At 50.7% G+C, this 27,951-nt stretch overlaps 1 protein-coding gene across 6 annotated transcripts; it reads left to right on the forward strand.

Annotated features, from left to right (window-relative positions):
• Positions 1–1,643: 1,643 nt before the first annotated feature.
• Positions 1,644–27,794, forward strand: wnk3 (WNK lysine deficient protein kinase 3; the record flags this gene model as incomplete). 6 transcript variants are annotated; one of them, XM_080496817.1, is made up of 23 exons in its annotated part: positions 1,644–2,372; positions 12,059–12,231; positions 13,008–13,228; positions 13,668–13,825; positions 13,907–13,995; positions 14,073–14,292; positions 14,507–14,849; positions 14,928–15,043; positions 15,167–15,367; positions 15,806–19,072; positions 19,319–19,362; positions 19,553–19,688; positions 19,780–19,896; positions 19,993–20,094; positions 20,193–20,238; positions 20,346–20,498; positions 20,599–22,667; positions 22,873–23,119; positions 25,112–25,197; positions 25,291–25,628; positions 25,724–25,959; positions 26,226–26,386; positions 27,057–27,794. In XM_080496817.1, the coding sequence occupies 23 exons, from the start codon at positions 1,644–1,646 to the stop codon at positions 27,585–27,587; spliced, it is 9,783 nt and encodes a 3,260-aa protein (XP_080352943.1). In that variant the 3' UTR covers positions 27,588–27,794. The 6 variants fall into 6 exon arrangements, with proteins under 6 accessions (XP_080352943.1, XP_080352944.1, XP_080352946.1 ...); XM_080496818.1 differs by having other exon boundaries at positions 22,873–22,978; XM_080496820.1 differs by having other exon boundaries at positions 22,396–22,667.
• Between the last annotated feature and the right edge of the window lie 157 nt (positions 27,795–27,951).

A 27,951-nucleotide genomic window follows, 5' to 3' on the forward strand; every position in this document is an offset into this window, starting at 1 on the left:
CTCTCTCTCTCTCTCTCTCTCTCTCTCTCTCGCTAATTTTCTGAGCCTGTTCATGTTTGCATATCTGTCCTCGCCCGTGCCGGTCTCAGAAATTCTCCCGATCCCCGCCTCCCCTAGCAGCTCTCCTCCTCGTCCGTCAGGTTGTGCGTTTACAAATACTTCTGGCGTCTCTGCGCTGCCGTTCCCCGCCTGGTCCTTTACTACTGGGGGGGCAAAGCTGAGTTGGACGGTGTGGTTCCACGTGGTTCCACGTCTGAAACGGGCCCGGCGTGCCGCGTGTGTGGTTTGACCCCGAGTCCCAGGCGGCTGCAACCGGAGACGGTCTGCCAGCGTTTTGACAGCGACGCCTCTCGGGTGCAGATCTCCACCTGTAAAGTAATATGTGTCGAGTTGTAAACTAATGCTGTGCGCCATTTTTTTATTTTATTTTTTTAACTTCCCGTCGCTCTTCTTGGAAAGCAGCATTCCTTCTGCACCGTGCATGTCGTCGGTGTGCATTAGCACGCTCTTCCCCCGTGTGGTCGGATGCCGTAAAAAAAAAAAACCAACGGTGACTTATTACCCCTCATCTTGGTCTCCTGGATACTGTCTCCGGAGTAACTTCTGGCTGATGAAGCCGCTCGGACACCGAGAGCCTGAATGCTAATGGGCTTGTTTTGGAGGCAAACAGAAGATATTCCAACACGTCCCCACACACACACACAGCACACACACACACTCCACAGAGAGCGAACTGGTCGAAGGGTTGCGAGCGTCAGAGGAAACTCGCGATCAGTTTCAGCTTTTTCCACCTGCAGAAAAACCCCGAGCGTCTATTTGTAAACTCCACGGCCGATGATGATCACAACAACCTCGGCCTGTGCGCATTCGCCGGAGCGCTTGGTTGCAGATGTGTAGAAGTCACTCCCGTACAGTTCGCCAACCCCCCCCCCCCCCCGTGTATGAATAATTCACGGTGAACCGGCCCCGTAGTTCACCATCCATATTTAATGCTCAGGATTGCGTTCGCCTAACGCCGGCTTTCTGTTGGCTAATGGGCCCGCTGAACGGCGTGCGCTGGCTGATTTATGACCTTTTCTCATAATCATTGACCAGTTGTTAGTTTTTCTAATGCGCCGCAATCAAAGATTTGTTCTCGGGCAGTTGATTCCTTCACGTCTTATTGACGATTGCTTTTTTTTTTTTTAAAGACGTTCATAGATGGTAAATGTTTCATTAAACAGAACTCGGCGGCCTCATGCTGCCGTCTTTACAACTCACTATAGTGATATTCACAGGGATTCTCTTCCACGGATGAATACTGAAGCCGATTTTGTTCTTGTCTTGCAGGTTTACTTGAAGATAAACGCGCCGAAGGAAAAACACCGCAAGCGTCACTCGTCTCCCAGGTTTAGCTAGTTTGAGCCGAGAGACTCGCGAGGCTCCCCGGATTAACCCTGGACTGTAAGCGGCGGAAATGGTGAGGAGAAAATTGAGGACGGAAACGGCCGGTTAACCGTTGGGGCGTGACCCCGGGACAAACGAGAAGGGGCGAGTGGGCGACCACCGAAAGAGAGAGAGACGGGGACTGACGGAGGAGGAGAGGTCCGGAGGAGGAGGAGGGGGAGGAGGGGGAGGGGGAGGGGCGGAAGCGGCCATCGCCCATGGCTACTGACCCGGGAGACCCCACGGGTACCGAGGACTCCTCGGAGAAACCCGATGGACAGAAGGAGGAGGCCAAGGAGCGGGAGGGCAGGGCCGATGGACGGCCCGTGGATGGCCCCTCCTCAAAGACTCACCCGGGCCGGGCCACTGGAGGAGGAGGAGGAGGGGGAGGTGGAGGCGAGGAGGGAGGAAGAGGGGCCGTCTCGCACGGCGGCGAGGAGCCGGCGGTCGCACCGACCCCGGCGTCCCCGTCGCCGGCGGACACGGGTCAGAAGCGCCTGAGGCGGGAGAAGCGCTTCTTCAGGAAGAGCGTGGAGATCTGCGAGGACGACGACGACGCGGCGGCGCTGCCGCCGCCGCCGCCGCCGCCCGACGTGCCCCGCGGCGCCGCCCCCCGCCCGGAGCTGCGCTCCTCCGACTCCGTCTTCGGCGGGGACGCCCGGCAGGCGGGCGCCGACCCGTCCCGCGCGGCGCCGGGGCAGCGCGCCGACCCTTCCGGCCACGAGCCGGGCAAGGACGCCGCCCCCCCGTCGGCGGCGGCGCTCAGCCAGCGGGGTAAGGAGCGGGACCGCGAGCAGGAGGAGGAGGCGGAGATGAAGGCCGTGGCCACGTCCCCCGGGGGACGCTTCCTGAAGTTTGACATCGAACTGGGCCGGGGAGCCTTCAAGACCGTGTACAAGGGCCTGGACACCGAGACGTGGGTGGAGGTGGCGTGGTGTGAGCTTCAGGTAAGACAAATGTTGTTTGTTTTATTTTATTTTCTTCAATATGCATCCAAAAATACACACCCTGCATCAGTTTGCACAGTTTCCTGGCACCGAGCCCTGCGAGGGAGTGAGCAGTGGTTTGAAGAGCCCGGAGCCCCAGTGTGGCTCCTTTTTTTTTTTTTTTTTTTTTTTTTGAAGTCGGGTGGAAATCTCAGCGCGTCGTCTGCTCGCTTATTCACACTGCGTGACTGAGGTGAACGGGAGGAGCACCGCTCGCGGGTTGAGTGGCAGCACAAAGGAAAGTTGGAAGACTTTCCCTTTTTTCTGCGGCTGAGATGAATAATTGAACCACAGGCAGTCGGTGTGTCTGTGGACTCGCTGCAGAGATGGAGACGCCCACGTTTGTCTTGAGTTCATTGGAGGGGAATTGTCATTTTTGATGCTTGATGTGAAGGATGTTGTTGTAGACGGAATGAAAATCAAACGAGAACCTGTGGGGAAATACGTGGTGCGGAGTTTGGAAAAAAAAAGGTTTAATTCATGTTGATCAGTCGTTCTGTCTCTCAATCAGGAGTACGAAACTTACTTTAGTTCAGTGGGCCCAATTTTATCTTGAGTGGGAGAAATAGCGCAATAATAACCTTTTTCTTTGTTGTGGCGTCGAGAATGAGCAATGAAATTTGACCAAAAACCAAAGATTAGTACAATTTCCACATAAAATTGTACTTTTTCACTAGTGTCACTTTACTTTTACACATGTATATACATTTTATATTGTTGTTTTTACCTTTTCTCCTGTACAGCACTTTGTGATTTTATCTGTGAAAAGCACTTTATAAATACATTTTACTTACTTTTTTTACTTACTATAAAGCCAATTTTAATGAAAACTTCTGGTGTAAAATACAGTGAAATGTCAAAAAAACAAACAGCACGTCTTTGAGGCTAATGATAGTTTACTATCTTGTTTCATGTTTAAGTCCCCCCCCCTCGACCAACTCGCATGTCGCCAAGTACGCCATTAAAGCCGCGCCGCTCGGCGCCCACTCGCGTCTTTCGTGCGTCGGGGAACGAAAGTGGAACGGTCACGTGAAGGGGAAGCGCTTGAATGGGACGCTTTTTGTGAACACAGCAAAGAGGAACAGTGTTGTGGATGTCGTGGCTGTAAGGACGCCTTTGTCGCGGATCCACAATGCGGTGGGAGGAACATGAAGTGCGGTAGACGTTTGCTACGGCGGGTCTTTTTACACGCGGCTGGCCAAGTGGATTTTGAAAGTAATGGGGGGGGGGAACATGGGTTGTGGCAGTGGGAGGAGAGAAAAGCCCCGGTGGCCTCACAATGGCGGGCAGTGTTGTGATAAGCCGTCTCATTTGACTGCTGCTCTTTGTGTGAGAAAAAAGTCAGTCATGTGTTTGGTTTGGAGCTAATTCTAAAACAAGAGCCCTGGACTAATTCTCCAGATCAGAGTCAATTGCACGCCATCCACCCCGTCCCCACCCACCCACCCAACCCCCCGCCCCCCCCGCCAGCTTCACGTCCACAGTCGGCTCCTGCTGCTTGATGAGTCACGCCGGCGCAGCTTTTTTAAAAGTCTGTCGCTCACATCCCTCGCAGATTCATGCGGGGTTGTGCAGATAGTGCACCTTGGACTCGCGGTGGAAAAAAAACATTAATCGTGGATGAGAGCGAATATGTGTGGGCAATAGAAATCGCACTTCAATTCTGATTCTGCGGCACAGAATTCTAGTGTTTTTGCGATTGGTCGAATTAAACTGAATGGAGGAAATCTGTGTTTTTACCCGCGGAGAATCAAAATTTCATTCACAATTATCACGGTGTATGATTCTGAACAAATCAGAAAATTACAACACGCACAGCGACGCCGCGAGGAAAAGGGAAAAGGCGCGAGAAACAAATGGACGGAGGCACAGGAGGTGATCCGGGGGGGGGGCGGAGTGGCCAAACACAGGATTACCACGGAATCCCTCCCGCGGAGCAGTGCAGCTAATGCTAAGTTACCACATGCAGGGGGGAGACACATAAACACACACACACTCGGGCGTTACACGGCAGCCCGGTCACACGCCCGTCGACGGATCCAGTTCCACATTCAGGGCAACATTCTGGTCTCCTGGGGCCACATGATCCGTCCTGTTTACTCCGCCTCACCGGGGCTCACAGTTCCAGTGTACAGTGGCTACAGTGAAGCGTCGAGAGAACGACGACAACAACAACACATTGCAGCATTTTTGTATTTGTTGTCTTTATTTGCTCTTCTTGATAATAGACGGGTAGTATTTAGCATTTGTGTCCATCCCTGTCAAAGAAGTGGTCACGTGGATTCGGGGACAGGACAAGCACTCTTAGTTTAACGCCACACCTCCGCGTTTGAAAGGATAAACAAGGCGCAGATAGCCGGTCTCTGCACTATTGGACGTGCAGCCCCGCCGTCCTGTGTCCATAAAGACGGGGCAGCCGGGGGGATTAGCTGTCCAAATGCAGCTTGAACGAGTTGGTAATTAAAGTTCACAGCGCGGACACCATCTCTCTTCTGTTCTCTCGCCTTTTTCTTTTTTGGTTTCCTGGGAATCCCACACCCTAAAGGGCAGAGCCATATATCTCCTGGTCTTGGCTCCACTCATTTAAAAAAAAAAAAAAAATTTTTTTTTTTTTTACAACCATTCGTCACACTTAAATGAACATGTTCCCAATGCATCCTGTCCATATTAGATTTCTGTTTTTAAGCTGTCACTTCCTCTCTGTGCGTGTCAACATATGTCACTGTATGTATCTGCATTCTCGCCCTCTAACCCCCCCCTCCACCTACCCCCCCCCCCCCCCCCCCCCCCGTCACTTTTTGTCTGTTTGAGTGAGCATGCAGCGTGATCCGGGGAGTTGATTACAGCGGGTGCCTGTCGGGCGGGGGACAAAAACCCTGCACAGACAGCACAACTCGGGCGGCAGAAACCAGACCGGTTCAACCCAGCCGTCCCCGACCGGTTCAGCACACAAGCGCGCGGTTTTCACAGGTCCTGCAGTTCTGAGGCCGATCATATCGCCAGTGGAACACTTTGTGAGCCGCGCCAACATTCTGCAAAACGCTGTGCCAAAGTTCCTACTTTGTTGTCTTCGATAATCCCGTGGGGGGGGGGGGACTGCTTTCACCAACCTGCAGCGAAAAATAACCCCACAAATAACTTAGAGAAACAAGAATAAAAGAGTTTGTCGGTTCTGCGTTTTGGCCGCGTGGGAGAAGGTGATCAGCCACGACAGTTTTCTTTACGTCTCCTGATTTATTTCTTCTATATGTATATTCCTGCTCTCGCCAGACGAAGACCTACCGCTCTGCATTGGGTTGACAACTTTACATACTTCGGGGCCACATGTGGTTCAGTAAAATAGATGTAAAATAATGTCATGATAACCTTTAAATTGAAACTTTTAAAATTTTTAAATTGTTGTGGCCCAGAGTTTACATTTTTAAATGTTTTCACAACCCAACAATTACCACATAAAATGACTACAATCTTAACAAATAGCCATTTTTGGTGAAACCTTCAGTGAAATGCATTACACATGTTTTCACAAACTCACTCTGACATGGCTTTGAGGCTGCGACTCTTAACACATTTGTTGAAAAGTCAGTGGTTTCTTTACATTTTTAAAAAAAATGTATAATTTACTCTGTGATTTGACTGGATTTGAGCGTCTTGCGGGCCGGTTTTAGTCCACGTGTTTCATGTTTTGACGCCACCCCTGGTGACTCAAGCTCAGATGTCAGAACAATGAAATCCAGGATAAATAACTGTAACATCAAAGAAGCCGCTCTGCTTCGGGAACCCTCGTGGTGAGAACCGCAGACACACGCGAGGGTCGAAGAGGAAGAAACGGCGATTCCAGTGTTAATTCACTCGGTCGGCAATCCACATCAATTGCAAAGTTTCATAGTCAATATTTGCACTCGCCTCCTCGTTGGCTTTGCAAATAATAGAGGGAGGAGTTGTGACTTAAATCCCAGCATTTAATGATTATATCCCAGCAAAGCTTTGGGCAGGTCCAGTGTGTTTGTACTGTTGGCGGGACTGGAATTAGAAGAGGCCATATTGACTCCAGGAGAGCTCAACCTGATTGGAATCGACCAGCACAAACTGGCCAGACACATTTTTAACCAGTCGGCCGTTCACTGCCCCCCCCCCCCCCCCCGGGGGCTTCATCCTCCCACTGCAATCTTCATTATCTAGCCGGCAGACGCAGATTCGATTTCCATCGATGGTTTGAGACATTAACCATAACAGCGCCATTAACTGTCAGTGAATCTGAAGCGCTTGCCGTGATCTAATTATTCTGACACGATTATTATCTAAACGAGTCGTTGTTGTCAGAATGAAATAGGCTTTTAAATAAACTCGCCAGGTGTTGAGCAGAGTTTCTTGTTGTTTTGGGGGGGGGGGGTTTTTGACCTGCTGGATTTTAGACACGAGCTCGCGAACAGGAAACTGAATCGACGCCTCCTGAGGTTCCGCGTCTTGACTGAGTGCATGTGTGCCGGTTGGTGAACTTGGCCCACTGGCCCAGAGTTTTAATCCGGCGTGCAGGTCAGCCCTTTTTCCAGCAATCTATCTCGTTAGCCTTAGCCGTCGTAGCTTACAGTAATCTAATCCCGGCCACCCGCCACCTTGGGTTTTCAAAACCGCCCACGTGCTTCCTCCTCCACCTTGAGGCCGCGTTCACTCCCGTCGCACAAACGCCTCCCCACAACGAGACCCACACGTTTGAGTTCTCCGCGCGCCGACTCAAGCCAAGTTCGTCCCAATTAGCGGTTCCTCGGGTCAGAATGTGGGCCGAATACGTTCTGTGTGATACCCGACGCCGGAGCAGTGTTTACCGAAATAGATTGGTTTCGAACTCACGTGCCTGGGCATCCGTGACCCCGGGCCTACTGCCATCTGCCGAATGTGCCCTGTAAGCCATATGCAGTCCGTCTCCGCCGGTGTTTTATGAGGCTACTTAGTGACCTTCTTCATTTACAGACGTCTGATCCGAAAGAAAACAGGCCTGAGGCCTCGTGTCGTACGTGGCCTTACTCTGCTCGCTGACTTCAAGTACTTATTCTGATGATTTCATTATAGCTCGTTGTATGATTTTTTTTTTTGCCAATGTGGGAAAACCAATGGGATTAGCTCAATTTAAGAGGATTTTAATTATTTTTATTTTTGCCCCATCCAATTTAGTGAGAATAAAATCTTATTAGCTCCAATAAACTACAGCGTCAAACTGTTGAATCGACAATACCGTCAAATCCTTTCAACAGTAATTGAACATTAATTGTCACGTTGTTGGCGTTTTGGTTGATTTGAGGAATAATTCAAGCCACAACACAGCAGAGATGTCACTTTTGTGTTATGCATGTTATTTCGTGGACGGATTATATACAAACACAAGTCCACGTGACATTATGAATTATTCACCCATAATTATGATGTTGAATGAATTCATTGTCCCGTCAAACCCTGAACAACGTCAACGGCTTGTTTCATTGCATTTTTTATTAATTCCTCCTTCAGTCGTCGTGGATCGGCTGGGAATCGCATTGCAGAGATTAGAAAAACATAACTTACTATACAGACTACAGATTCATTAAAGCGGTCGTCGAAGTGACAGCTGGAGTTCGGGATTAAAGGTCGTGTATTTTCTGTGTGCCAGTTCATCTGACATATACCGACACACCCTTCCATCGTGTTTAGGATAAATAAATACAGATCATTCACAAAGATAATAAGAAAAACCGGCTGCAGGCACTCGAGCAGCTGCAAGTAGGTGACATCGTAACGCCTCAAAACAGTTTAGTATAAGAATTTGCCGTATGCAGGTTGGTTGTCTTTTACGACGTGTCCTTAAAACAACAGGAGGACAATGCATTACTGACGTAAGAGCTGCTTTTTAGTTTGTCAGTCAAGACGTCGTGTTCCACCTCATTTCCCCGCAAACGGTTCACAAGACGGTGTTAAAGGTAAACTGTACGGAAATCAATGACGTGCAAGTCTCATCCAAGTTGTCATTTATCCCCCGATATCGTGAATTATATTGCAGCAACATGTCCGGGGGAGCATTTGACAGCAAACTGAGTCAGTGTGCAAAAAGAACAGGAAAAGTAAGATCAACAAATTGTAGAACTATGTCAAAAAAAGGTTTCCTTAAGTTCAAATTGCAAAGACTTTAAGATTCAATAGAAATTTGCTCAAAGAAGAGAAAACAAAGCAAAACAAACAAAGCTGAAGGCCAAACCTGGATGTTGGTGTCGCTGCATTGAAAGCAATAATGATTTTCTGCTGGATAAGTTAAGGAACACGTTTCTAGAAATCAGTCTGTGAAGAGTTCGTCTGAGTTAAAGCTGCATCATGACAAGAAGACGTGTTCCAGGAATCCCACTGGTTTCTCTGGAGAAGAGCTGCTTTAAAAGGCTTAGAATCTTTTTTGGGGGGGAAATCGTGAACGTCTGAGAGCGTCTGGTCTGACGGGACGAACCGGTAACGCCGAAGTGTGTTTAGAGAAAGAAAAGAAAAGAAAACAGTCATGACTGATCCTTTTGGGGAAAATATTTATCTGCATTTGACCCATCCTTTCTATAAATAACCTTAAGTACACGTTGTAGAAACTGTGATGGCGTGAGGCTCGAGATCCTTGTTCAGGGACTCACAAACCCGCTCCTCTCGCTGCGAACAAAAGCTCCAATCCAGGACCTTTAGATATTTCCACCACACGAGACGGAACCACATTCATTGCATTCCCTTTTTCGCTTTGCATTTAACACGCCGTCTGTTTTGAGCGCGTTGGATGAAAGAACAACACACCCGCTAATTACACGAGATGTGTCTAATTAGTTTTCCCCATTGAAGCATGTTTGCACTGCAACTCCAGTAAAACCAGTACGGTCGATCTGAATATCCAACGCGGGGATCAGAATGATCAAAATGCACGTCGATACATTCATCTACACACGTGTGTCAGTGTGGCGAGTTCCAGTTGTTTGTCTCTCCCACTTTCTGTCTATCAAATCACATCTTTCTCCCTCGTTTGCTGCGTTCCACCTGCTTTTCTGAGCCGATTCGCTGGAGTTGAGGCGAATATACAGCCCCCGTTTAGGTTGTCGCTGTCGCCCGCGAGTTTAACGTGTAACTCCCTCTCCTGCGTTTGGGAATGACACTTCTAAAATGTTGCGTTTTCATTGACGCTTTGCCTTTTATCCGAATAAAGCCGCTCCCGTTTGTGCGAAAGCTTTGCTGTCGGGCGTCGAGACACAGCCTCACTTGGGTGAACTCTCCGTGACCCCGATCCTCGGGCTGTTCCATGCAACACTCAGAGGGCAGACAGAATAGATGCTGAGGAAGGCAAACGCGCGGCGCGACGGGGAGGCAGAGTGATGCCCTGAGTAATGGGCGAGGCAGACGACAGAGGCGCTCAACGCAAAGAGGCAGGACCTTTTCTGTGAAATAGGAATCGCGTTTTTAACGTAGGAACATAAAACATAATTGCGAGGAAGAGGCCGACGGTGTCCCGGTTGCATGTTTAGACACACCTGCACACCTTCGGGTTGCAGACGTTTCGCGCAGGAACGCGTGCAGACGGTGACGCCGGCAGCTGCTGGTAGAAGAATGAAGGTATGAGGGGGCAGGCCTCGACAGGGCAACTCTCTCCAAGCCATAATAGTGCAGCGAGCAGCAGCTTTTTTTTTTTTTTTGTTGATAGCACTTTGCCGGCTGAGAGGGGGGGTGGGGGGGGTGGAAGCTTTCACTTCCATTTCCAGAAAAGGACACAGCCGGCGTAGAGAGACTGAAAGGTCTCCGGAAAGATTAACGACCCAAACAGATGAGGAACGGCGGCGTCCGCCACAGGTGGAAAGTGTCACGGTTCAAGGATGAAGTGACAGGGGAAAAATGCGTCACGTCGGAGGGCATTCCGTTTTGTCTTTCGTACCGATGTGTGCCTCCGGGGGCCTCGGCGCGACGCTGAAAGCTCAGCATCAATGGGATCGATCAGTGGAAAGCCAGTGTTATGATTATTTCTATTTATAGTGTGCTGAGGTCTGCTCGTGACACGGTGATGGCCGCCCGTCCCACTCTCACACGTCGGCCGGGGTTTTCTCCTTTTATGAAAATGTTGCTGTGAAAGCAAACACACACATTTCCGTGCAATTAAAGGGGACTGATTATATCCGAACTGGCCTGCGGAGTAAATGGTACAAAATGTTTGACGCTGAGCCGAACCTTCAACACTGAATCTTCACGGTTCTTCACGATGATCCACATGGACGGTTTTGAAGAGCCAGAGATGAAACTGATGTGATTTGGGTCCATAGATGTGCGAAGCAAAAGTAGAGTTTTCTCCAAAGCCTTGAAATCGAGGACGTTCGACAAATAATTGACAGTGAGTCTCACTTTAATGACAAAAGAAAAGAAGAAAACTGTTAAGGTGAGCTCTCTGTGTCTCTGTGGCTAAAGCCCCGGGTTAATATCCTGGAAGGAGAAACTCAGTCCACCTCGACGCTTTTGTAACCCCCCCCCCAGAGAGCGAAGCTTCAGAAACTTCACGCAGAGTTTACACACTGCTTTTTGTGGAAGTTGGACTCACTCAAACATTTGTACTATTTAGACTTTTAGTCACACGAGAAATTTGCATTTTCTGAAAATTCGTTGGCGTATTAACATTTTGAAAGCCAAAATCACAAACTGGCCTTTTGAACTTAATCACTTAAAAAAAAAAGAAGTATTAACGTCTCAATTCCGAGTCTTTCGAGTTTAGTGAGCGATCAGCTTTTCATTCCCACCTGTGGACAAGGTCATTCTAACCCCGCAGGCGTGAATTCACTTTTCAGTGGTAGGGTCGAGGTTTGTTGATCGTCTCTGTGCGTCAGGTCACCAGGTCAGCGCAGGTGAAGAGACCACAGCCGCGAAAAGCTTTGTCATTCGTACAATATGGATAAAGCGGGCAATAACAGTTGCCCCTGACAAGTCTAAAAATACACCCCGACTTTGCAGAGCGAGCCAAGATTTCCTCTGCCGTATAATGTCTTAATCATCTGTGTCACATTTGTCTTGTTATATCTCACCACGTGACGTTTTTAAAAGATCCACACACTACCAACAGGGGATTTAAAGCTTTTTTTGTGGGAATAACGTTAATCTTCCGTATGAATTATGGGTTTAAGAAAACAAAAAGAATCAATGTCAAATGAAATAGCATAGAAACAAAGGAAGGGGCATCTACTTCAGCACTGCAGGAGGAATCGGCTCAATCCAGCCGAGCATATGATTCCTATATTTCTGTTTGAAAGGGAGAAAAAAAAACAATCCCAGAGTGTTGAACAGAGGGATTAGTCTTTGTTTGTCTCTGCTCCTGCAGCAGCTTGATCGTCATGTCAGTGAATCGGATTCCTACATTCTGTCCGCCATACTGGAGATGTGTGGCAGATGCAGTAGAAATGTTTTATAAAGCTCAGGCTTGGGTGTTGTCTTAGCGCCTCTGCAATCCTACGTGGACGTTGCCATCTAGGGGCCGCGGCTGGCGTTGCATCTTTGACGTGAATTGCCCTCGCGTCTGGGCCACGGGTGACGTTTTGTCTTATTTTCGGGCAGAAGCGTAAAGCTTCGCTGTTGAAAAGCCATTCTACGATTTTGTCGGTGAGTTTGTCTTTCTCCTCACGCCTCAGGACCGCAAGCTGACCAAGGCAGAGCAGCAGCGCTTCAAGGAGGAGGCGGAGATGCTGAAGGGGCTTCAGCACCCCAACATCGTCCGGTTCTACGATTCCTGGGAGTCGGTGCTTCGTGGGAAAAAGTGCATTGTGCTGGTCACTGAGCTCATGACGTCAGGAACTCTCAAGACGTCAGTACCGCCTCGTGTCTTTACACATGTTGATTTAACTCAAAATCCTTTTCTCATATTCTCTGATTAACATGCATCTGTTATAGGACACTGGGCATATAGTGATATAAAGATATACTACATGGGATTGGGAAACAAAATCTGAGAAAGTTTTTTGTAAACGGTATTATTTGAATAGATGTTAATGATATGGGGCAATACTTTGGTTTATATTCTTTTCTTAGACAAAACCAAACCACAAACTGGCCCTGAAACTTGTCATATCTATTTAAAAAAAGATAATTGTGCTATTTTAAGTCCCCATGTTTGCTCTCATCAACCTTCCCAATAATTAGCGATTCAAGTAATGATGTAAATGGGGGTTCAGGTACAGAGATTGGTTTATTTCTGATTGGTTACAGTTCAGAAAAACGTAAGAAAACAGATTATTAAGCTAAGAGAAACTTGATTAATCTCACACCTGAGAAGGTTTAATCATGTAGATCGAAATGAGAGTGAAAGACAATCAATAAAATACAAAATTTAGAAATTGCATCAGAATCATGAAATGGTGACAATAAAAATACAAACATTTGACGGATCTTTACACTCAGGACTTTTACATTATGCACACGTTCCACGTGTGTTGTGTCTCATCACCCACTGGCACTTGTTAACCTGCAGGGCTCCACAAATAGTGACTCGTACAATCAACATGATTTGAAACTGTAATTATTCAGGAAGTTTGGAACTCACTTGATTATATAATTCAGGTGATTGTTATTCTCTCTCCACAGTTACCTGAAGCGCTTCAAGGTGATGAAGCCCAAGGTCTTGAGGAGTTGGTGCAGGCAGATTTTGAAGGGCCTGCACTTCCTCCACACCAGGACTCCGCCGATCGTGCACCGAGACCTCAAGTGTGACAACATCTTTATAACCGGACCCACGGGGTCGGTGAAGATCGGCGACCTCGGACTGGCCACTCTCATGAGGACCTCCTTCGCCAAGAGCGTTATCGGTAAGCCACGACAGTTTTCAGGAAGGGTGTTGGGCCTTTCAGCACACTGCGGCACTTGGGTAAATCCCTATAAATACACTTTGACTGCACTCAGCGCCGTGCGGGTTTTATACTGAGGGCCTCAGCTACTTATGGTAGGCCTCATATTGACAAGAGTCGTTCTAAAATCTATGAGGGCAGCACTTAGCGTCGGCAAGGACTGAAAGTAATGTGGTCGTTCCGAGCCAACTTAAGCAGCGGCTGTGAAGTTTAACTCAGGGAGCAGAGTGCGGCATTGCCAGGGAGATTAATATCTGTGTGTTTAAAGTGAATGAAAATGCTTCCGCTGGGCGTGCGGCGCGTCTGTAGATAAGATTCCCTCCCAGTAAATGTACCATATAAACTGTGACAGGGGTGAATTTGCATGTGGCAGTTTACGGTTTGTGTACGCTCCCATCAGGAACTCCGGAGTTCATGGCTCCAGAGATGTACGAGGAGCACTACGATGAGTCTGTGGACGTCTATGCCTTTGGGATGTGTATGCTGGAGATGGCGACTTCAGAATACCCCTACTCTGAGTGCCAAAACGCTGCTCAGATCTACCGGAAAGTCACCAGCGTAAGTTCCTGTCGCCGCGATGCTCTGAATCAAATAACGGAGACGGAATTGATCGGATTTCCTTTGGCTCGGTTTTCGCAGGGCATAAAGCCGGCCAGCTTTGATAAAGTGAATGACCCCGAAATCAAAGAGATCATCGAAGGCTGCATTCGTCAGAGCAAAAGCCAGAGGTGAGCACACGGTCTCGTGGACGCTTGTCAAGCCACGTCGAGGTTGGCTTCACCGTCCTCTACTCCCCTTGTGGCAGACTCTCCATCCGAGACCTCCTCAACCACGCGTTCTTTGGGGAGGACACGGGGGTCCGGGTGGAGCTGGCGGAGGAGGACACGGGCACCCAGGACTGCTTGGCTCTCCGGATTTGGGTTGAAGACCCCAAGAAGCTGAAGGGGAAGCACAAAGACAACGAGGCCATTGAGTTCAGTTACGACCTGGAGAACGATAGCGCCGAGGAAGTGGCCCTGGAGATGGTAAGACACGGGAATAACTTAATGTACGGAGGAGGTTAAGAGGTGTCAGATGCGTTAAGAGGGGAAAGTCTGGGAGTGGGTTTTAATGAATTTAGCTTTGAGCAAAGGCCAGCTGGGTAAAATCCTTCAGGCCATTATTACTCACTTCATGCTTGACTGTGACCTAAATTCCCTCCATATCGGCCTATTAATTACTCTCGCTCCCTCCCTCTAGGTGAAGTCGGGCTTCTTCCACGAGAGCGATGCCAAGGTGGTGGGAAAGTCCATCCGGGACCGAGTAAATCTAATTAAAAAGTCAAGGGAGCGTCGACAGCAGCAGTGCACACAGCAGCAGGGCGTGGAAGAACGAAGAGACTCCACTCTCACCTCCCACACCTTCTCACATCCGTCGGGCCCTTCTTCGCTGGTGCAAGTGGCGGTGGGACAGACGGGGAGAGGGGAAGGAGGAGGAGGAGGAGGAGGAGGAGGAGGAATGCAGGAGTCCGAGGAGCTGCCTGAGGTGGACCAGCACGTCAGGCAGCAACATATTTTCAGTGGGACGGCGCTCAGTTTGCCAGGTGGACTGCACGCTTTATATATTCTATATGTCAAAAGAACATAACGAGTTTGAAAATGTGATTTATTTATTTTTCAAGGGGAGAGCATCGGGTCTGCCAGCTGTGAATCTTATGCAAGTGGACAGAGCCAAGTGTATTCCCAGCCAGCAGAATCGTACTCCCACTCCCAGATTAATCTCCCTCCTATGGCGCCTGTGAGTCTTTACTTAGCATGCGTGCATCAGTGCATCGCAAACTGATTATGTAAACGTGGCCCTGAGTGAATGTACTGATAAATTGCACTGTGTTTGTTGATTGAATGTTTTCCTGCACTGCAGAGCTCTGGTGCACTGGCTCATCCTCAGCTGCTTTCCATTGGTGAAAGTGGAAGTATTCCTAACGTGCCTCTTGGTCAAAGTGTTAGTTTGTCCAGCATGACCATAGGCCAGAGTGGAGGAGGACCCGTGGCTCAGACCTTTCTTCAGCCCAGTACTATGGTTCCACAGGTATCACCAAGTGTACCTCAACTATATCTTCAGGTGAAAAGGGTACTTGTATCAATGTGACAGATAGATTAACACCGGGGCGACTACAGAGGTTAACATTATTATTGATGGAGCTCCAGTTCCACTACTCTGCCATGTTTTGGCCCTTTTCCTCTTAATTTCTGCAACTACAAATCATCCTCATAATTGTCTCAGATTGTCCACTTTGCAGGGTTTCTCCCAGAGAGTGAGCTAATATCTCTGTTAAATTGTACTTCGGTTATTCTTCCTTAAAGTCTAGAATGATCTGAAACGACACAGTCCACACCGGCTGTGAAATGCTGTGGGAAACCCTGTTTGTTTACAATGTCTTACAATGTATTGATAATTGATTCTCCTTGCACAAGCTAATTCTTAACCTAATTTTTCTACCGCTTTCTTTCCCCTCTCCTCTCGAACACCAATCATCATTCTGTCATTATCACTGAGCAGTCACAAACATTCCCGTCAGACGCATTTCAAACGGCCACCCCCCACGGCTCGCTGGCCCCCTCGCAGTCATACATGCCCCCCGTTTCACCACAAGCACCCATCAATGTCCTCACTGCAGCCATGGCGGTCGGCGATCCTGCCGGACTGGCGGGGGCCAACGTGCCTCACGCCGCCACGCCCATGCAGCTCGCTGACATCATGCCCCAAGCTGCACCCCAACAAACACAGCCCGTCATGATCCCTCAGCAGACCATTGTCCCACAACAACAGATTGCGATGGATCCGCAGGCCGCCACCCTTCAGCAGCAGCCACTGCACCAAATGGAGGCCCAGGCCGCTCTGCTCGAACAACAAGCCAGTGCCTCTGTGCCGCCGACAGAACAGCATCAACAAAGCCTTTCAGCTCCGGCTATCCAGAAACATCATCAACAACATTCTCAGCAGCATGTGTTGACGACACAAACAGGTATGGAGCAGCAGGCTCTCTCGGGGTCGCAGCTGATGGAGCAGGTCCAGATTTACAATCAGCCGCCGGCCGGGGACCCTCGCGACCAGACCATGATACAGTCGCAGCTTTTGCAGCAACAGCTTCAGCAGCAGCAGGCGCTGTTGCAGCAGCAGCTAGTGCAGCAGCAGCAGCAGCAACAGCAAGCGTCGGTGTTTGAGCAACATCAGCTCTATGTACAGCAGCAGCTTGATCAGCAGCAGCAAAATGTATTGCTTCAACAGCAGCAGGCGCTTCAGCACAAGCAACTGTTGGACCAACAAGAGCAGCAAAGTCTCATTCAACAGAAGCAAGAGGCACAACAGCAAGGGTTTCTACAGCAGGAGCAAACGCAGCACGCACTTCCCCAGCACCAAGTGGAGCAGTCCCCGCAGCAACAGCAAAATCAATTGTATCAACAGATCGGACAGCAAGCCGGAGCACAAAAAGAACCGGAGATGCAACAGCAGCCACAGATTGCACTGCAGCAGCAACTTCAGCAGACTCAACAGCTAAAGGAGCAACAGTTGCAGCAGCAAGCCTTGATGCGACAAATGGAACAGCAGCAAGCGCTAATACAGCAGCAGTTAATTTTACAGCAGCAGCTCCAGCAGAAAGCTCAGCTGCAGCAAGAGCAGCAAGTGCAGTTGAAGCAGCAAATCGAGCAGCAGCAGCAGCAAGCGTTGTTGCAGCAACAGTTGGAGCAACAGCGACAAGTCTTGTTCCAGCAACAGCAGGCGGAGATCATACAGCAACAGGCCCTGATCAAGCAGCAGATTCAAGAGCAGCAGCAACAGGCGGCCATGATTCAACTTCACCAAACGGAAAAACAAGAGGGTGTCCATCTTCCGCAGAGCAACAGTGAACAGCAGGTTCAGCCTCAGCTGACTGATATGCAGCACGTGTGCATCCCACAACTGCATGCCGCGCAGCCCACGCCTCATCCCGCTCAGCAGCAGGCCATGGAGCAGCAGCATGCAGCAGCGATCCAGCAACAGGCCTTTGCTTCCCAACCGCAACACCACGCGTCTGCCATGGAACCTCATATTTCAGCCGGGTCTCGGACGAGCGCTGACTCAATTCAGACTCACATCATCCCTCAGGCCACGGTCCCAGTAACGCTCCAGACGACACCGATCGCCGCTCAGATGTCTGCCTCTGCTCCAGCTCAAGTACTTACCCAGCAAAGACAAAGTGAAGTTAACCTCCAGAACCTCCAGGGCCCGGTCCCAATCCAATTTCTAGCCCAGACCACAGTCCAGGCATCGCAGTCGGCCCCGGCTCCGGCTGCAACCGAGGCCCCGATACCTCCACCTGCCTCGGCGCTCCAAGGACAGACGCAAGTCATTCAGACGAGGCAAATTCCCATGCAGACGAGTTATCCCGGGCCTGCCACTTATCCACAGAGTCAGGTCACTTCTCAGACATTAATCCAGCCTATGCACACAACTATAGCTCAAACCCACACAATACACGGTCAGGTACCACAAAGTGGCATTCAGATGGTCAGCCATCAGGGCCAAGCTGCTGTTCAGCCTCCTGCTGCAATTCCTGCGATTCCCAGTCAGATCCAGCACGAGGTCCACGTTCAACAAAATGCACAGATGCCAGGGCTCATGCAGCTTCAGCAACAATCTCAAGGCCATCCGCCGAGACAGGCGAACGCCCAGCCTGCCGCGGGCCCTTTGAACCCTCAGCACGTCGCCCAACCTATCCACCAAGGCATGAATCCTGTACCGCAGGAGCAACAGCAGCCGGTTCTCCAGTATCAGCAGATGATTGTTTCTCCCGGCACCGCCGTCGGAACCAAAGCAGATGGTCTCGGTTCAGTAGTCGACCCCGCAAACTTTGTGGCCACGCCGCATCCTGTGCAGGCGGCACAGCCCTATGTTTCCGGACAAGCCGTGCTACATCCAGTCCTGCAGGCCCAGCAGCAGCCCCAAGGAAGTCCCGCCGAACCGTCAGTCGTTCAGCCCGTCTCGCTCGCCATGCCTCCTCCTGCTGAGCAGTATCACCAGCAGCGACAGACACTCTCTCAAGTGCAGCAGCAGCAGCAGCAGCAGCAGCAGCAGCAGCAGCAGCGGTCGCAGCCTCCCCCACAAGCCCAGTTACCCGCACAGCACTTCTCCGCTCCCCTCCAGCAGCCGCTCAATCTGCCCCTGGATGACAGTCAGCTCCCCCCACAGTGTCCACCCAACGCACATCTACTGAGCCAAGCCCCCGCACACTTGGGCCCCGGCAACCTGAAGGAGTCTCAGAGCATAGCGCTGCCGGTCTACACTCACCTGGCTGCAGGCGCCCCCCCGTCGCCGCCGCTGCACCAGGCCAAACAGATGCTGCCGGCGCACACACACACGCAAACCAGCGGTCAGGCCCACATGCACTCCCAAACCCAGACACAGGTTCAGACACAGGCTCATTCGCACACCCAGACACACACTGACCCGCCTGTTTCTGAGCAGCCTGTCCTGCCCCAAGCTGCATTTCCCGCACAACAAATGCCCCTCAGCCCTTCGCACACTTCATGTCCTCCACCGTCACTGCCCTCCCTTCCATCCCTTCCATCCCTGCCATCCCTGCCATCCCACTATCCTGCCGCTACCCCTCCTCCAGAGCTGCCTACATCTCCACCAGCGGCCCAGGTACCTTTACCAGGGCAGGCTGACTTTATACCCACCTCCCCTCCGCCTGTCACTACTCTGCAGTCGCTCGATTCTAATGCCCCCAAACTACCCCAAGCCTCGCTGCAAGACTGTGACCTTTCCCTGCTGGGCATTGCTCAGGTACACGACCTGTGAAAGTTTGATATAACAATTAATTAATTTTTTGTATTTTTTTTTTTTTTAAGTTGTTCTTGCATATTGACAGAATGAATGAGATTTGCTATTCCTTGGTGCTAATTTGGATTCATGTAACCTCACGCTTTAAAAAAGTTATTTTCTTTTTTCTTGTATTTGAATATGGCATGGCGTTTTTCGTTTTTTCCTCTGTGTAATTTCCTTTTTGTGGGCGTACATGTCACTCTGTAGGATGGTCCATATCTGACAAATGCAGAACATCATTCTTCATCAGGGTATGTCAAATATCATAACTGTCTTATACACACACACAGATAATAGTTTCTATATTGATTGCATTTTTCAATTCACAAAACAGAAACTTAATTATGAAGAAAATTAATGTTTTATTGCATAGTGAACTGACTTTCTTTCTATATGAGGACTATGTGTTTCTAGTTATTTATTTATGCACGTTCCCCTCAGATCTGCTCCAGGTAATGGTGAGGACACTCTACAGCTCCTGGCCAATGGAAAATTGGAGAAATTGAAGTGTCAGAGAAGAGCGTCCTGTCAAAAACCTGAAAAGATTTCACATCAGTTTCAACTGAGCATGCTTCAGGTGACACGACGTGCTGTTTTAAAGTACGTGTTTGCATCAGGAATAACACGACTCTAAAACTTAACGAGTGCGCGACCATCTTACTCTCTAGGTGTCTGGCAGTGGAGACAATATGGTGGAATGTCAGTTGGAGACTCACAGCAACAAAATGGTGACATTTAAGTTTGACACCGAAGGGGACGTACCTGAGGACATAGCCAACTACATGGTAAACACCTTAATGTCACGCCGTTGCACACCGATGCCAACATTTATCAGTCGACACACTAATGATGATTGTTGTTTTGCTGCACTTTGTCTGCAGGTGGAGGAGGATTTTCTTCTTGACGTGGAAAAAGAGAAATTTGTTGAGGAGCTCAGATCAATAGTTAAAAAAGCCCAAGAAATTCTTCAGACGCATTTAGAGGTATTTGGAGTTAAACCCACCTGGTTTGTCTTACGTTTTGTTTTCCTGATGGAACTACAAGACAATTAATTTGGCTTTTTTTTTTCTTCCTGTATTAGACTGGATCCATTGATCAGTTACACGTGAGCACCCCCAGTAGTTCAGGTGAGTTTCTGAATGTCAATTTTCCTACATATTAATAATATAACAACGTAATTGGTTTTATACCTTATCTTGGTAAAGCGATTTTAACAGCCTTTCTAATTTCTCAGTTGATTCAGTACCTCATTCCTCACCGGTGGGACGATGGCGCTTCTTTATCAACCAGACCATCCGCCACAGAGACTCTCTCTCCGGCCAGGGAGCAGGTACACCAACCACTGCAGTAGACACACTGACCACACAGTCCCCGCAAAAAGAGCGAGGTGAGCTCCGCTTGTGCTAATTTTACTGCCGCGGCTTAATATCTAACCAGAGGCAGCAGACTAACGCAAACTAACTCGGTGTTTCTCTCTGTGGCTATAGAAAGTGAAGGATCCCAGAGTGTGGAGTCCTTGACTGGAATTTCCTCCCCTCCCTACTCTACTCTTTCTGCCGCCTGCCCCCCAGTGTCTTCTGTCTCAGCACCCGCCCCCGTGGCTCCCCCTGCCTCTGCTGTCTCTGCTGCTCACGCCACCGCCTCTGAAAGCGCCCCCGGACCAGCCTCCGCCCCCGTCACCGCCTCAGGCGGACTTGAATTACCAATTCGTACCTCAGCTTCTGAAGAGCGAAATCCCGGCACCCCTTTAACCACGGCTGTACCCGCTGTAGCTAACATGACCGTGTTGACAAACGCTCCCGCTCTTACATCTCCCACATTCACCGCAATCCATCCCGATAACCACGCCTCCCCTGGAACCAGTGTCTGCTCCTCTGTCGGTCAAAGTGTCGGTGACACAGTGATTCCTGCTCAGCGATCATGCACGGATCAGTCTCCCGCCTCCTTTCATTCTCCTCCTCTTGCCGCAACATTGCACTCAGCCGTGAGCCAGCTCGGCGTAGAGCAGCAGCCGCAGACGTTCACCCAGGTAGCCCAGCAAGCTCCGCAACCACCTCAACTGCAGCCGCAGCTGCAGTCTGCATTGCAGCAGCAGGTAATAGCAGGGCAGTTGCAGGCAGTGCAGTTTGAGCAGCAGATACAGCAGTCGACACAAAACCAACAGCAGTCGCTAGGTTCAGTTTACCCGGAGCAAACCCCGCTGCAGCAGGAACAGGCACTGCAACAGTCCCTTCAGCAACTGCAGCAGCAGCAGCAGCTAATGCAAAAGCAAATGTCCCTTCAGCAACAGTTACCTGAGGTGCAGGCGCTGCCTCAACCTGGTCACACAGATTTGTTACAGCAGTCTGTGCCGCTACACCAGGTTCTTCCACCTTTTCCCGCACAGCAGGCGCAGCCACCTATACAGCAGCTAACATCACAGTTTGCCCCACAAGTGCTGCAGCAGGTCCCGACCCAAGCAGCCGCTGTGTCCCAACAGCAGACTCAGATCGAGCAACAGCAGCAGCAACAGTTAAACCTACAACAGAGCATTCAGCTGCAGCAGCAGCAAATTGTGCAACAGCAGCTGCAGCAGCAGCAACAACATCAGCTGCTGATGGGCGCCATGGCCATGAACACGGAGCAAAGCCAAATGCTGCCCCTGTCAGTTAGTCAGCAGTTTCTTCAGCAGCACTTGAGCGACGGGCCCGTACCACAGCAGCAAATTCAACAACAATCCCAAGTGCCCGCGGAGGCAGTGCAGCACGTGCCGTCCCAGGCACCGCCGCAACACGCGGAGCTGCAGCAAGAGGCGGCGAAAGCCGCCGATGCACCCCAGAAACCGCAGCAGTTCCCACTGCAGAAGCAGTCGTCTTTACAGATGTCAGAGTCCGAAGTGTCCACGGGAGAGACGAGCGTCACGGAGGACACGGGCAGCTATTCTGCCACTTTCCACCCTTCCTCTGACTCGTCGCTGCCGCCTCTCCACCTGAGCGCCGCCGAGGCCCCCTTGCCGGCCCTCTCGCTCACCATGTCTCCGTCTCCCGCTCAGCCGTCGTCCGTGGCGGAGTCGGACAGCGAGGGCCCCCCCAAAATCGATTTCGTAGACAACCGCATCAAGACGCTGGACGAGAAGTTGAGGAACTTGCTGTATCAGGAGTACAGCAGCGGGGCGGCGGCGGCGGGTGGGGGGAACGCCTCCGGGCCCACGTCGGCGGCCTCCACCTCAGCGGGGGGTGACGAGTCCTCGGAGCCGCAGTCTCTCCACCTCTCATCTTTCCCCCCGCCTGCCTCCTCCTCCTCAGATACCTCCCCCCACTCCTCGTCCTCCACCTCGTCCTCCACCACCTCCCGCTCCTCCTCCACCTCCCCCGACCCGGAGAGGGGCCGAGGGCTCCAGGACGCTTCGCGCGCGGAGCGAAACCCCGTGGAGTCGGTGCCGGTGGAGCAGCAGCCCGGCCCGTCCCTCCCCTCCACCTCCGCCACGTCCACCCCGCCGACCTCTCTTCTGCACGCCGGTCTGGACGACTCTGCCGGGGCGCAGCGCCCGCCCGTACCGGGAGAGCCCACCATCCTCGTGAGTGACGTGACCGTTTCCTTCATCACCGATTGAAATAAAGCCGTATTTTTACAACGTAGAGCCGTGACGCCGTATGTGAACGTGTCTCCACGCCGTTCTTTATCAGCCGTCTGTGATTATCTGTAATATCTCAGTGTTTATTGTCCCCATTTTGACCGTGTCAACTCCATGCAGCTACTTTTAACTGTCTCGATTGTTCTAGGCTGTACCCCCACACTCTGACACCAGTGCCACTGGAGACGCATCATGGCCCCCCAATCAGCATCCGATCCCCCTCCGGCATGGACAGCAGCAGCACAATGCAGGAGGTGGATATTTTGGCCTAAACCTGACATGTCCTAGTATCAGAAATCCTGTTAGCAAGAAATCCTGGACTCGAAAATTCAAAAACTGGGCATGCAAACTGCGCCACTCCGCCAGCTTGTTCAAGAAGCCCAGAGTCCAGCAAGGTAGCGTCCTCTTAGGGAGCGAGAGAGAGAGAGAGCGAGAGAGAGAGCGAGAGAGAGAGAGAATGAGATGTTGGGGCATGAGCCTAAATCTAATGTCTAGTACTCTAGTTTTAACATAGTAACATAACTTCCTTAACCTGCAAGAATTAATAAAAGTGTCTAATAGCTGTTAATGTCTATTATGGTTTTGTACATTGTTTTTTTTTCTTTAACATAGTTTTCATATAATTTCATATAGTCTTGACATCACTACATGCATTGTTATGTTATGTTTTCCCTAAATTTCTTTTTACTAAATTTCATTTTCTTGGCAATCTTTCTTTTTTGCATGAGTTACTCACTGAAGTGAGGCGAGCAGTGGCGAGTAGAGGATTGTGGGAGAATGGCAGAGTGTAGGAGGACGCTGGCATCGTGAATCTGGTTCCCTCCCCGTGCAGATTAAAGCCCAGCGGTGACCGTTCCTAAAGAACATCTCCTCATAGGACATCCACCCCCCTCTTCCCCTCTTCATTGCCCCCAAGTCCACAGGCACAGCCGGCAGACTCTCACCTCCACACCTCCACCTGCTGGATCTTTGTAGAACCCCCCATCCCCCCCCACCCCACCCCAAACTCACATCATCACAGAGATAAGATGATATTATAGATTCAGATGACGTAGAAAATTGTACGATCGCTGGAGTTGTGTATTAAGTACCTGCTGCAGTATTGCTTCATGATGGATCAGCTTCGCTCTTAGAAAATGCTGGATCCTTTCTCGTCGTAGATTTCAGTCCCTTTTGGTTCATTTTGACCTCGAACGAGCTGCAGACTTCGGTCAGACGTATCGTTGGTTAAACGAGTGTTGAAAGCTTTGTTTTTCTTCGTGGTTTTGTGAGCTGTGGAGGCACTTTAAACTGTCTCTTTTGTTCGTAATATAGTTGTGTGCTCTTCAGTGACACACGTCTTGCTTCGTGTATTCGTCAGTTCTGTTGAAGCGACAGCTGCGGATAGGTTAAACTGTTAGTCCTCAGTGTAACTCTGTTTGTGCTCGGCTGGTCCACTCTGCTCCTTGATACTCACTTTGAACAATAACAGGGGTCTTTAAACCGTCGCCAGGCAGGCTTTCCATTTGGCTAAGTTTCACCATGCTGCTAAACATTCTACCCATCCTGCATGTAGTTGTGTTTATGTGTGTGTTCTGTGTAGCCGTCACGTAGATCCTCCGCTGCAGGAGCCCTTGCATGAGCATGTATTTTGTTTTCCGCACAAGTGACTAATAATGGACCATAATCTGTAAGTAACCCTCTGCATCAGGCTGCAGATCTGTGTAATTTTGTTTATGTTCTATTTAATCCTCATGTCCTGAATTTCCATGTACAAACATATCAAACACGCTGACCAATCATCGCCGCAGATCTGGACACAGATCTACGGGTCCGATTGGGCTTTGTTGTTTGGTATCTGAGTGCCAATAGAGAAACAGTGAGAATGAGAGTGTGAATGTGTGGGTGGGTGGGGAACACTGTATTTATTAACTGTCATTTCACAATCTGCTTCTTTTTTTTTTATTTATTTAATTTAATGGCTTATTACAGTTTGCATTTTGATGAAACAACCATTTCCACCCCTCCCCACACACTCACTACCTCTTTCTTTTAATCCCTTTTCATCCGCAAAGCCTCACTTTTTTTTTTGTTTGATTAAAAAAAAAAAAAAACAACAACAACAAACATTTAATCCCATAACACGTGTTGACACATTTCAGAGACTCTCCTACAACCTCTGTAAGTCACAAAGATGACGACGTGTAATTTTGGCGTGTGATATTTGACATTGTGCCTCTGTGCTCGTGCCCCATGTCTGTCTGTGTGCACCTGTACGTCCAACGTTCTCCCGTCTCTTGCTTGTGTTCCTGTCACTTTCCATGTGCTCTTTATACACGTGTGTTTGTGCTGTTGTCTCTGTGTCCTCGTCTCCCCCTTTTTTTTTTTCATCCCGGTCTCTTTATCAGACGGGTGTTCAAGCTCTCAGGCGGCCGGAGACGAGAAGGAGACGGCACCACTGAATCCACCTCAGTCACGCAAAGGACGATTCCAGGTGCCGAATTGCACCTTTTGTCAGCGACTTGACCTCAGTCGGAGACGACGCGTCCAGCAACCGTCTCTCTCTCTCTCGTGCTTCTGCCATCAGGTGACCCCCGTGCCCCAGACCTCCTCCCCGAAAGACGTGCCGTCAGCTCACGGCGGCGGTCACCGGAGAGTGGGGCGCTTCTCCGTAACCCGGGCCGACGCCAGGAGAGAAGATAGGCAGACGGACAGCTCCCCGGTGTCTCCCGATCTGGGGAGGGAGAGGAGGAGGTCCCGGGCGAAAGAAGGGGACAAGGACGAGAGTAGGAGGACTCCGTGCGTGGCCCACCTGCCTCGGGGCCTCGGGCACAGCCACTCTCCGCTCGGCAGCAGCGACGACGACGACGAGACCGAGCTGGAGGACGAGGAGCTGAGGAAGGAGCTGCATTGGCTCAGAGAGAAGTGAGTCGGCGAGGGGAGAAGACTGTTTGTCTCTCGTGCGTTTCCTCGACTTCCTTTAACCTAAACAAAAAAAAAAAAAACCTCTTTCTCTCCAGGCACATCAAAGAGGTGGTTTCCCTCCAGGCGCAGCAGAACAGAGAGCTCCAGGAGCTGTACAGACAACTCCGCTCGCTCAAAGACCAAAGGCAGAGTCTGCCTGTCTCCTTGTCCCGGATGTCCCCTCTGCCCACCGGACCTCCCGTCCTCTCCCCTCGCCGGCCCCGGCCGGCCAAAACCAAGCTGCGGCCCCGGCCTCACTCTCACATGGACAACAATGGACTCGCGCACTCCGGTAAGGCCTTTGATGGCTTCTTTCTTCCCCTCTTTTTATGCCCGTCGCTCTGCGCGCAGCCGCTCTTTGTATGCACGTGCTGTTTAGGGATTCAGCAGTCGGGTCGTTTCTCGGGTAGTGAGCAGAGCGAACTGTCACTGTACTGTCACCCCGAGCGTCACAACACACTGCCCGCTAAAAAACCAGGTGCATTCTTCCAGGGCGGCGCTCAGTGGAGACAGTACGTCCTCCATAGGTTTGACGGCTCGTTTTTTTTCCCCCCACAGATCACAGTCCTCTAAGAAAAAGCACATTCACAGACGAGCTGCACAAACTGGTGGATGATTGGACGAAGGAGACCACCGCGGGCCCGGCCCCGTCCAAGCCTTCTCTGAATCAAATCAAACAGATTCAGCAGGAGCTGGGAGGCTGGAACCAGTCGACAGAGGTAAAGACGTCTCATATTCACACGTGCAACACTGCAAGTCACAAAAAACATTCAAAGTGACCTCACTTATGGCCACGTAGGTCGTTTATCTTGTGTCGGCGACGCCTTTTGATATCGTCAAAGAAAACACGGGCTTTAGTCTGATAGTAGATGTTGAAATGAGGTCAGACGGCGTTGAGTCAGTCCTGACGAGCTGTCGCCGCTGGCAGAACGCTGCAGAGCCATGAAGTGTGGAGCTCTGAGTGGTCGTCTTTCTTTCAGCGGCGAGTCAGACGGCAGTCAGGTGACACGGGCGAGACGCTTCCCCGCAGCAACGTTCAGACGTCAGCTGTGAGAAGCGGGGTTTTTTTCTTCAGCCGTCGATCGTTAAATGTGATATAGAACTTCCAGATGTATAGGAAAACGGACTTTGCCTGCGTTTCGTCTGAAGGCTCTTTTATATTTGACGCTTGTTTTGAAGCAGCTGTGCGCAAAAATGTGGAAATGGGTTCATTGTGTCTCAGTGCGAGTGGCTCATCCAGTGCTTTGGCACTGCCGTTCGGTATAAGTGGAGTTTATTGTCAGAAAAATAGGATTTGGGTGATTTAGTGTCATTCCTGTCAGGAGCGAAGCACAATAAAAAGCCATCATGATTTTTTTCTTTCTGTATTCTTTGCCGTTTTGATTGCAGGCCGCTCCGCCCGGTTGGTTTCCGGCGGCTCCGCTCAACCCCCAGGCACAACCGACCCCAGTGGCGGCCCCTCCCCCAGGGGGGGGGAACCTGTCCACCCTGCAGCCCCCGGGGCCAGCGCCACAGCAAACGCACATCGCTCCAGTGCCACAGATGCAGCAGGGTTTGCACCTGCACCACCTGCAGCAGATGAGCTACCAGACTCCCCCCGTTCGCCAGCCGGCGGCGGCGGTGGCGCCGCCCCTGATGCAGGCGGCTTCTCCGTCGCCGTCACAGACACAGCCCGCCGCCCCGCCACCTCAAAGCCAACCGCTGCTGCCTTCCCAGCTGCCCTCGTCACCGGTGTCGGCGGCGGGCGGCGGAGACGTCGCCCCCGCAGACGCCGCCGCCGCCACCGGCGGCGGGTCGTTCTGCTCCTGCTCCTCGCCCTCCTCCACCTGTTCCTCCTCCTGCTCGCCTGCTGCTCTACCTTCCAGTGCCAAAATTCACCCAACACCCCCCACCTCCACGCTTCCTCTGGGACAGAAATGAGACCGGGGCGAAGCGCGAGGTCCAATTGAAGGTCCAAGAGACGGAGACCCCAGTGAGGCGGATCCACTGGGAGTAGTGGTTTTGTGTATGCGTGAGAGTTTGTGACTGCAAATGAACATATGAGTTCCAGTGTTACTTCTGGATGAGGCGGGTCAGTGAATGTGAAAGTCGGATGATAGTTTTTAGCACGTACGAAACTGAGGGTGACACAACAGCCGGGGGGGGGGGGGGGGGGGATGGGGGGGGGGTCTGTGAGTCGCGATGCGTTCGGATGTTGAGATGTATAAAGTCTTTAACGTACGGGTGAGTGCATTTATGAGTGTGGTTGAGTGTTTATGGATTATCTGAGTACATATCACTAATG

Source organism: Blennius ocellaris (genome assembly GCF_963422515.1).
Source record: "Blennius ocellaris genome assembly, chromosome: 5".
NCBI classification, from domain to species: domain Eukaryota; kingdom Metazoa; phylum Chordata; class Actinopteri; order Blenniiformes; family Blenniidae; genus Blennius; species Blennius ocellaris.